This window comes from Fukomys damarensis, unplaced genomic scaffold, assembly GCF_012274545.1.
Source record: "Fukomys damarensis isolate Sample0158 unplaced genomic scaffold, DMR_v1.0_HiC HiC_scaffold_32, whole genome shotgun sequence".
Lineage (NCBI taxonomy): Eukaryota > Metazoa > Chordata > Mammalia > Rodentia > Bathyergidae > Fukomys > Fukomys damarensis.
Genome location: NW_022900944.1, coordinates 31,344,500 through 31,354,562, shown reverse-complemented (window position 1 = coordinate 31,354,562; position 10,063 = coordinate 31,344,500). Strand labels below are relative to the sequence as shown.

General features: G+C 53.7%; 3 protein-coding genes across 8 annotated transcripts in view; 2 read left to right on the top strand and 1 right to left on the bottom strand.

The window, feature by feature from the left end:
* Window positions 1–3,861, top strand: part of Tradd (TNFRSF1A associated via death domain) — a 7,654-nt gene extending 3,793 nt beyond the window's left edge. For 2 of the 4 annotated variants that reach the window (XM_010612192.2, XM_010612193.1), the window contains exons 3-7: window positions 750–825; window positions 1,077–1,241; window positions 2,188–2,465; window positions 2,547–2,739; window positions 2,861–3,861. In XM_010612192.2, the coding sequence (XP_010610494.1) occupies window positions 810–825; window positions 1,077–1,241; window positions 2,188–2,465; window positions 2,547–2,739; window positions 2,861–3,171 (963 nt within the window). In that variant the 5' untranslated portion in view covers window positions 750–809 and the 3' untranslated portion in view covers window positions 3,172–3,861. The remainder of the gene's footprint in view (window positions 1–749; window positions 826–1,076; window positions 1,242–2,187; window positions 2,466–2,546; window positions 2,740–2,860) is intronic. The other 2 variants (XM_010612195.2, XM_010612194.2) reach the window with 1 other exon arrangement.
* Window positions 3,855–8,161, top strand: B3gnt9 (UDP-GlcNAc:betaGal beta-1,3-N-acetylglucosaminyltransferase 9). The gene has a single exon (XM_010612197.2). It carries the CDS (start codon window positions 6,231–6,233, stop codon window positions 7,428–7,430), a length of 1,200 nt encoding a protein of 399 aa, XP_010610499.1. The 5' UTR covers window positions 3,855–6,230; the 3' UTR covers window positions 7,431–8,161.
* The window catches only part of CUNH16orf70 (chromosome unknown C16orf70 homolog), a 24,391-nt gene continuing 22,478 nt past the window's right edge, over window positions 8,151–10,063 (bottom strand). For all 3 annotated transcript variants that reach the window (XM_033758026.1, XM_033758025.1, XM_010612198.3), the window contains one exon: window positions 8,151–9,602. In XM_033758026.1, the coding sequence (XP_033613917.1) occupies window positions 9,516–9,602 (87 nt within the window). In that variant the 3' untranslated portion in view covers window positions 8,151–9,515. The remainder of the gene's footprint in view (window positions 9,603–10,063) is intronic.

Here is a 10,063-nt window from a genome sequence, read left to right as displayed (position 1 = left end):
GGAAGGGAAATTAATGGTGTGCCCCCGGCTTTATTTTTTTTTTTTTTTTTTTTTTTTTTTTTTTTTTTTTGGTACCAGGGATGGAACTTGGACCTTGTGCTTTCCAGGCATATGCAGCGCCACTCAGCTAAATCCCTGGCCCAGGCTTAATTCTTCTTGGTCCAACTTGAGCCTTATATTGAGGCCTGAACTCGTCCATGCAGAATGGTGAACAGAAAATGTACATTAGCCAGGCCTGCTTCATACATGAAGCTAGGAAGTGGGATTAGCACTCCCAGTAAGCATATGGATTCATGATTCAGTAGGAGGAGAGAAGTTTGCAGAGGTCAAGTGTTAGCGGAGGGAATCTGGGTAGGAATGAACTAGAAAGTCTTTTCCTTAAAAAAAAAAAAAAAGCAAAGCCAGAAGGTATAATGGGAATGGAGATGAGAGAACCAAAGAATGAAGTTGTAGACATGCAGAGATCTTGTGTCTTAAGTTCAAGCGGAAGGTAAGGCCAGGGTTTAGTTTGCTGTGGGCATGGGCAACATCCAACATGATATCTGCTGTCATCATTGGCTTGATGAGGAAGTAGAGCTTTCCTTTCACTGCAGGGTCTTCCTCTGCTCTGCTCTTCTGACCCAGGACTTTTTTTTTTTTTTACTTTCTTTCTCAGTACTGGAGATTAAACCCAAGCCTTAAAAGTTCTAGGCAAGCACTGTTCCATTGAGCTATATCTCAAGTCCTTTTTATCTTTTATTTTGAGCCAGGCTTTTATCAGGTTGCCCAGGCTGGCCTTGAACTTCCATCCTTCTGCCCCAGTGTCCTGAATGACTGGAATTACAGGTGTGTGCCACTGCACTGGGCAACTATGGGCTTTTTCTGGAGGTCAATGGAGAAATAATCCTCACTGTAAATCTGGGCAGGGCTGGACAAGGCTTCATGTAGAACTAGAGGAAAAGGAGCTGCCTGTGAGATGATGAGCTCTTGTCCCAAGTATACAAACTGACTGAGGTTGCTATGGAGGGGATGGGTTGGCAACATGGAACTGGACAGTTGTCTCCAAGGCTGGGAGTGACCTGAACTCCTGTCTGTAGGTCCAGGAGGCAAGATGGCAGCTGGGTCAAATGGACATGAAGAGTGGGTGGGCAGTGCATATCTGTTTTTGGAGTCCTCGTTAGACAAGGTGGTCCTGTCAGATGCCTACACACACCCCCAGAAGAAAGTGGCAGTATACGGGGCTCTGCGGACTGCATTGGCAGGTGCGTGGCTGGCAGTATGGGAGAGGAAGAGGTGGCCTGGGCCTCTGTGGACAGAGATGGGGCTGAAGCTCCACCTCCTGGATTGGGAAAAGATTAGGGGTGGGAAGCAACTGGGGAGCGGGGCTTGGTAAGGGAGGAAGAACCCTGGGTTTAGGGTCAGCCTTCTTTGCTTACTGCATGCATGTCCTCAAATGTAGATGTGTGTAGGTATCTACATATTTCTACACTAATATATCCCTCCTCTATGCACCCCCCCCACGTGCCCTCTTAACCACCCAACTCCTTTCTACTGATTGCATATTTCTCTCTCCTCTTTTCCTCTCTCACTGCAGTGCTTCTTGCCCAAGACCCCTTCCCAGTACCTACCCTTCTTGGTCCCCCTTTCTCACTCCAGGGCAGAGCCCACAGAAGGCCGAGCTGATTGGGGGCTTCTACTTCAACCTAAGCAAGGAGGATCCTTCTCCTTCCACGGGAGAGGGGCCTCACTAGGTGGAGGCTGAAGACCTGAGACCTCCCACCCCTCCCCTGACCTTCCCAGACAGCTTGGCGACCCAGGGCCAAGGTCCCTTTTCTGTGTTGCAAAGTCCCACCCCGCTCCCGGGCTCACCTTCATTTGAGGTTTTAGAGATGGGACTAGGTTACACTCACTTAGTAGATTCTGGCCTGCTTTCTAGAAGGGAAAATTTTTTTTCGGTACTGGGAATTGAACTCAGGACCTTGCACTTGCCAGGGCGCCACTGGTCTACATCCCCGGCTCTGACCTGCTTTCTGTATTGTTGCTCTTTGCATCGGATGTTTGTCTCCCAGCTGGGTATTTTTGGTAATCTTGCACCCTAGGCCAGAGAATGGGGACAGGGGTTTGATCACAGGCTTCACCTTTCCTTCGGCTGCTTGGAGAACGGCCCCGCTAGGGGACCGCCTGGCGCCTGACTGCTCGCCTCTGCAGAGAGCTCCGAGAGCCCCGACGAGCTACAGATACTGAAGATCCACAGTAGCGACCCGCAGCTGATCGTGCAGCTGCGTTTCTGTGGGCGCCAGTCTTGCGTTCGCTTCCTCCGCGCCTACCGCGAGGGGGCGCTGCGCGTCACGCTGCAGAGGTGCTTGGCTGCTGCTCTGGCTCTGCCCTCTGTGCAGCTGCAGCTGGAGCTGCTCACCGGCGCAGAACGACTGGACGCTTGGCTGACTGATGAGGAGCGCTGTGTGCATAGCATCTTAGCCCAGAAGGTGCAGCTGACTGGGGTCAGGATGGGGTAGGGTGGGGATTTGCCCATAAGAATCACACTGACCACACACTCCCTCCCCCAGCCGGACCGACTCCGGGATGAGGAACTCGCTGAGCTAGAGGATGCACTCAACAATCTGACGTTGAGCTCGGCGGGCCAGGGTGGTGATTTGAAGGTCACTCCAGCGCTCTCGCAGTCCCTGGGCCCTTCTCCGTTGGAGGAGAATAAGCCACCGCAGGCTGGCCAGACCTTTCTGTTCCAGGGTCACCCCATAGGTGAGGTGCACATGCAAAGGCAGGGTCGTCGTCGTCCCCTTCCCCGTTGGGCTGGGCGGGCACAGGCGGGTACCCGCTCTGGGGTACCCTTCACCCACCAGCCTCTCCACCCCCTTCTCAGTGAACCGGCCGCTGAATCTGCAGGACCAACAGACATTCGCACGCTCAGTGGGCCTCAAGTGGCGCAGGGTCGGGCGCTCCCTGCAGCGCAGTTGTCGGGCACTACGGGACCCTGCCCTCGACTCGCTGGCCTATGAGTACGAGCGCGAGGGGCTGTACGAGCAGGCCTTCCAGCTGCTGCGCCGCTTCGTGCAGGCAGAGGGGCGCCGAGCCACGTTGCAGCGCCTGGTGGAGGCTCTTGAGGAGAACGAGCTAACCAGTCTGGCAGAAGACCTGCTGGGCTTGGCGGATCCCAACAGTGGTCTGGCCTAGGCTGGGTGCCAAGGAAGGGACGGTCAGCCAGGAGCCCAGCCAGGGTTTGGAGAAGCTAGAGGGACCTAGGGTTCCATCTACTACTGCTGCCACTGTCGATGCCTCCCTCTTCCATCCAAGGGACTCTGAGACCACACTTAACACCCCCGCTTCACTGAGCAGCTGGGGACAAAATTGACTGCCTTTCCAATGTGTCAGACAAGCGCGCACACACATGCCGCCCCCCCCCAGCCAATAGGGTGCACCTTGGTGATTCTGCCCTAGTCTTTGATGGAGGCAGAGTGTGGGTGTCTTCCTTTCTGGCTGGCCCTCACCCCTTCATTCATAGAAAAATGACATATTAAGCTCTGGAACTTGTCCTAGGCATCAACCCAGTACTGCAAAAACTGTTGAGCAAGACATACAAATCCTATCTACTCCCAGCTCATACAGCAGTGGTAATAAAGTGTAACACTTTTGACAGCGAGCTGTGGGAGTACAGAGGCCTATTCCAGTCGGGGTAGGCTTCAGGAGTACATAACTGTGCACAGGGTATAGTTGAGAACAGGGCAGTGTTTTGGACACAGCTTTGGGCAGGGTCTGGAGGGAGGCAAAAAGGGAGGTGTTAGAAGTACAAATTTAGATCAGGTGTGGTGGTGCCATGCCTGTAATCCCAGCACTTGGGAGGCTGAGGCAGGAGGATTACTGTGAGTTCTTCAAGGCCAGCCTGGGTTACAAAGTAAGAGCCTGTCTCAGAAGAAGAAAATAGTAGTAGTACAAATTTAGAGTGGTTGGATGGGGGTGGGTTGCTGAGTGACCCATGGGGTCTGATAGCCATTTACAGAGTTTGTATTTTACAGGGCCAGTGAGAAGGTTTTGAGGATTTGGAGAGAAGACTGGGAGGTTGGTGAAAATGGAGGAAAGAGGGGTGCACAAGGCTGGGACAGTAGCTGCAGAGGTAGAGGAAAGGGAAAGGGACTAAACACCAAGAGCTGTTTAGAGGGAAAAGATAATAGCCTGGAAGAGGAACAGAGTAAGAGAAAACCTGGTTTCTGCCTTTGGCGGTAGGACAGATGCTTGGGGAAGGCCTTGCTTGCTCTGTTCTCCAGGAATGATGATCCTACAGGTCATCCAGGGAGGGGGTGTGAGGGACATGGGTGTATAGTTGAGTTCAAGAGAAAGGTCAGGCTATAAAGATTCGTGAATGGAGAGGTGGGAGTGGGTGGGGTGGCCTAGAGGTAGGTCCCAAAAGAGACCTACTAGAAAGGAGCTTCCCAAAGAGGAGGAGGAAAATGAGACTGGAAGCCAGGTGATCTCCACTGATGTAATGCAGGCTGCCTATCAGGCCAGACTGAGGTGCACCCTTTGGGTTCAAAACTATACCACAGGAGGAAGTAAGAAGGTGTGGAGGAAGCCAAAAGACTTCCTGGTCTATGAATGGGGAAGAGTAAAGCTTGGGATGAAGAGTTTGCTTTTACAGGAAAGGGAGCAGACAGCCCCCAGAAAGAATAGTGCTGAGTAGCCCCACTGCTTTTAGCAACCTGTTCTCAGACTATGGAATGAGGGTATCTACTCCAGTCTGCCACATAGTGGGGACCCAGAGACCTTGAGTTTGGGAAGACAGAGCTGTGAGATGGCAGCAGAGTTAGGCAAGGACTGGGCCCTCCCTCTCCAGGGTGCCTCTGCCTATTTGGGTCACAGCTCAAAACTTTGTGTGCAGGCTTCCAAGAAGCCATCTCAAGTCCAGGTTGGGCTGGACTTGAGTGGCACAGGCATGGTCCTTTCTACCTGCGGGAGCTATGCTGGGGATCAGGGGACTCAAATGGGGATCTAGGCTCCCAGTTCTGTATCACAATGGACAGATGAGGGGCAAGGAAGCAGAGGAAAGACTTCTGGACTGAATTGCAAAAGACCTCAGGATGGTATAGTACTTTTTGGCAATCATTTAATTCCCTGAAAATCAGTTTTCCCATCTGGGCACAAGCAGTGAGAGCTGCTGGTAGACCTGTTTTTAGAATTAGATGTGTAGTTTGTATGGTCAGCCAAGAGTAAGAGGCAGCCACGTGTCCCAGGAGCAGTGTATGGCCCCTGTCTGGCAGAACTAGGGCTGCTGAGGAGAGGAGCTCTGAATGAGCCAGAAAAGTGGCCAGGTCGACGCTTAAGACCCTCTCCCCAATGCTGGGGATTTAGCTCAGTGATTCCGCCGCTTTCCTCCCAACATGTGCAAGGACCAGAGTTCAGTCCCTGGAAACAAAAACAAAGGGAAAAAAAAAAAGAAGACCCTCTTCCCCCAGGAACTGGGATCAGTTAGCTAGTGAGCTCCTGACAGCTCCTGCCCCAACTCCGCGGAGACAGCAGTGAGAGGTATCCGCAGACGGGATACTTCCCAGGAATCGGAAAGGTGGATTTGTGGAGTCAGCACCACGACCAGGCTCTCCCCACCCAAAGTCATCTGGTGAAGCAAACTCTCAGGAATTAATTAGTCCCTCCTTGGAATTGGTGCTCCTGGAACGGGGCGGAGCTGAGCTCCAGAGGTCCGGGCAGGCACAGCTGGAGGGTCACGTGGCATGGCCTCGGCCCCCTTCCTGCCAACGCTGCATTTGGCTCAGGCCCCGTTCACGGCCACCCTTGGGACCCTGCGCTTAGCCCCAGAGGTTCCGGCGTCGGGGAGTTGCACCGCTCCCGAGGGCCTTGCTTGAGTGTCGGGATCGCAGAGACCCAAGCCAACAGCGGGACGGGTAAAGATACAACAAACCGATTCAGCCTCAGTTCGGGGAGGTGGCAAGGAGTAGGACCGAGGTTCCGCATCTCCCTGCCGGGCCTTGGGGTCGGGTCCTGGGCCAGGTGGGAGCTGGGTACAAAAGGGGAGCTGCTCATCCCCTTAGCTTGCTCATCCCCCAGCAGTGCGTAGGACTCGGAGGGGGATAACCATCCAGTAGCTGGAGGCCCCCAAGGCGTGGCCTCCCGCCCCTTCTCCGGGAAGGCAGGGCTGGGATCCCTGCTCGCTGCCTGCCACTCTCTACCACCTCTGGAGGTCCTGTTCGCGACCCTTCGAAGGGAGGGCCGGCGCTGGCCAGGACATGAGGAGGCTGCGCCTACGAGGAGATGCGTCGCTCACGCTGCTTCTCGGCGCCGCCCTTGCCCTTCTACTGTACGCGCAGCGTAGTGGCCCGAGCCCAACCTCGAGCGCGCCGCGAGGGCGGGTGGCACGGAGGCCAGCGCTAGGGCCTCGCGCCTTCCAGGGACCAGACGCCGGCGCAGCCCCAGCGGCCTATGAAGAGGACACGCACGCACCCCCCACGCCCACGGGCCCTTTTGACTTCCGCCGCTACTTGCGCGCCAAGGACCAGAGGCGCTTCCCGCTGCTCATTAACCAGCCGCACAAGTGCCGCGGTGACGGCGCACCTGGCGGCCAACCGGACCTGCTTATCGCTGTCAAGTCTGTGGCAGCTGATTTTGAGCGACGCCAAGCCGTGCGCCAGACGTGGGGTTCTGAGGGTCGCGTGCAGGGGGCGCTCGTGCGCCGCGTGTTCTTGCTGGGCGTGCCCAAGGGCCCAGGCACCAAAGGGGAAGACCCGGAGGGGGCCGGCGTGAGGACGCACTGGCGCGCCCTGCTGCAGGCTGAGAGCCGTGCCTACGCGGACATCCTGCTCTGGGCCTTTGACGACACTTTTTTCAACCTAACGCTGAAGGAGATTCACTTTCTGGCTTGGGCCTCAGCCTACTGCCCTGATGTACACTTCGTTTTTAAGGGAGATACGGATGTGTTTGTGCACGTGGGGAACCTGCTGGAGTTCCTGGCCCCGCGGGATCCAGCGCAGGACCTGCTAGCGGGTGATGTGATAGTGCAGGCACGGCCAATCCGCACACGAGGTAGCAAGTACTACGTCCCCGAAGCTGTGTATGGCCTGCCTGTCTACCCCGCCTACGCAGGTGGCGGTGGCTTTGTTCTTTCGGGAGCCACGCTGCGCCGTCTGTCCAGTGCCTGCAAGCAGGTTGAACTCTTTCCCATCGATGATGTGTTTCTGGGCATGTGTCTGCAGCGCCTTCGACTCACACCTGAGCCTCACCCAGCTTTCCGCACCTTTGGCATCTCTCAGCCTTCAGCCGCACCTCATTTGCACACCTTCGACCCTTGCTTCTACCGTGAATTGGTTGTAGTGCACGGGCTCTCGGCTGCTGACATCTGGCTTATGTGGCGCCTGCTGCATGGACCGTATGGGCCAGTCTGTGCACATCCCCAGCCTGCTGCAGCAGGCCCCTTCCAATGGGACCCATAGCTACTCATCAGTGGCTGACTTCTCAGCCCCAGAATGGAACTTTTTAAAGGAGTTTCCCATGCAGATTACTATTATGTGGCCCTTGCCCAGACTAGAGGGTGTCTGCCCTGGGGCCCTAAAGAATACTGAGCTTGGCTCCTGGTGGCTCAAACTATCAGAAGCAAGTCTAGAACCAATGTAATGATGACCCACTGAGAGCCAGGGCCAGGGTGGTAGAAGACCATGTCTTGCCCAGCAGGCCTTAGACCAGTAGATAGTTTTTGTAGTAGCAAATAGGTGTGTATTCTGGTGGTGCTTGGTTTGAAACCCCTAGGATGATGCAGACATGTGCAGGGTGGCTCATCCTCTTTAACGTCAGGCCTCACAGCACAATGTGGACTTGGTAGGTATTATGCCACAACTCAGTCTTAAGCAGCCATTCTGCTGCTCACCTGTTCCTCCAAACTGTCTTGTCCCTGTCTTTACATCTTTCTCCTCGGAGGTCTTTCCTCAAGACCCTTGCAGAGTCCGGGTCTGACTGGATGAACAGGGACAGAGTCACAGAAACAACTGTCACGGTCTTACTACTTCACCCCCACACCCATGCTGTTACGTCGATGTCTTTCCAACACCCACCTCCCCAGCTAGGAGCCCTTAAGACTCCTCCATTATAAATTTTCCCGTTTTCAACTATCCCCTTCAAAAAACCAACACTGCCACACTTATTTTAATACAAACATCCCAGCAATAGCACAGGGCAAGGCTGCTGCTGAGGGCATAGGTGCTTTATTGGAGATAGAATGAGGGCAAGGGATGAGGAAGATTCCCTCATTCCAGGAGGATGGAACAGTCCTGGCTACCGCTGCCAATGAGATGTTGCAGGGTCTCTGGCCAGAATGGTCAAAACGGGAAGACACTTAGTCACAAAGTTATGAGAGTGCCACACAAGCCTGGCTGTAGGCCCAGGAACCACACAGGCAAGAACTTGGGGCAGGTCCCTTGCACATTCATCATGAACTATACAGAATGAGGCTGTACATGAGTTAATTACAAAAGTCATATTTACAAAAATCTGTACACACATTTGAAAAACTCACAAAATTGTCATCTATGTATCACAAGTTGCTAGACCAAAATATTAAAAATGGGATAAAAGTATACATTTCTCTTCTCAATTCTTTTCAAAAGGATTAATATTTTTAAAGCACATAATATGCTACTTCCCATTAGCAAGACTTATGAAGAGATCAAGCAGCCCAGCATTCCTTGAGCCCCCAGAGGCCATGAGCCATGAAAGACCCAGCCAGCCAGGGGACAGTGGACAGGGCTAGAGCAGGGAGCCGGCCCACAGTGCAGAGCAGAATGCTAAAATACAACAAAAGGAAGATGTCTTTGGCTAAAACTTTGGCATTAAATAAAAGAGGCAAACATAATGGAAGCATAAAGCCCTGCCAGCAAGGTTGGGTAAAATGGGCAAGGTGACCTTGAAAGCTGGCTCCAGAGCAGTGGAGAAACCAGGCCTGAGCACATACCTGGATGGTAGAAAGCTATGTTTCACCAAGTGGGTGTGCCTCCTGGGCCTGGCAGGGAACGCACACAAAAGGAACAGGGAAGGGCAGGTAGCCACCTTGACCATCGCCAGCTCAAGTAACTAAAGTAGATGTAGTGCAAATGCTGCAACCAAGTACTATGGATACTACTTGCCTGCCTTAAAGGTCACATGGCAATGTGGGGCCAAAGGCAGGACTTCGTCCTTATCCTGGATGCTTGTATCAGCCACAGAAAGAGCCCCAAGTTTTCCCAAGGGGTGGGACAGGGGCTGACGTGTCCTGACTTCTTCTGTGTTAGTCCAAAGCTCCTGGGTCCAGGTATCAAGGCTCAAAATTTGTGCTTCTCTTTGCAGTCTGTGTTCCCTGCTGGCAGCAGCAGGCTTAAGATGGACAGAGGAATATTTGGGTCCCTTGTCCCACGGCAGAGCACCCAGCCTGAGCCTACCTCTGAACATTCCAACAGACCTTCAACACTTGGCAAAGTGTCCAAGAAAACCCATAGGGTGGCACAGAGACCCACAGTTCCATGGGCAAAGGGACACAGGTGGTGATGTCCCTAGGGGAGCTCTGTGGTTCTCAGGTGGGCACCAGGCCTGGGGGGGCCGTACAGAGTCACAGAAGCAATGTGGTTGTTCTGCATGATCTGGTGTAAGAAGAGGACAATGGATTAAGGGGGAGGGGTAAAAGAGAGGTAAGCGGATCTTCTGTACTAGAGGGTTGAGGGAGGCTGGAGGTGTGCTCATGACATACCTATACACAAGGCCTGGGATTCCTGACTCCCCAAGCTTTCCTACTTCATGCTGGGGGGAACGCTCCCCAAAGGGGTACCTGTGCTCAGAGAATACACAGCCTTACCATACCCACTGGCCCAGTCCTTCTGGAACTACTAAGGGCCTGCTGAAGGTATGGCATCCAGATGGAACACAGGGGCTACTCATTGTTCTCCCAAACCATCAGGGCCTCAAGAACCACATATCCCCAGTATATTCAGTCACATGGTTCACAAGGGCCCCACAAATGCCCAGGCTCTGCCCCATTTTTCCAAAGGTTCCCCCTTCCCCATTATATGTGTGTTTCAGATATAAATATGAGACTTGTTATCTC

Coding starts and splice junctions, on each gene's coding strand:
- B3gnt9 (XM_010612197.2), top strand. CDS start 6,231: ATGAGGAGGCTGCGCCTACGAGGAGATGCGTCGCTCACGCTGCTTCTC.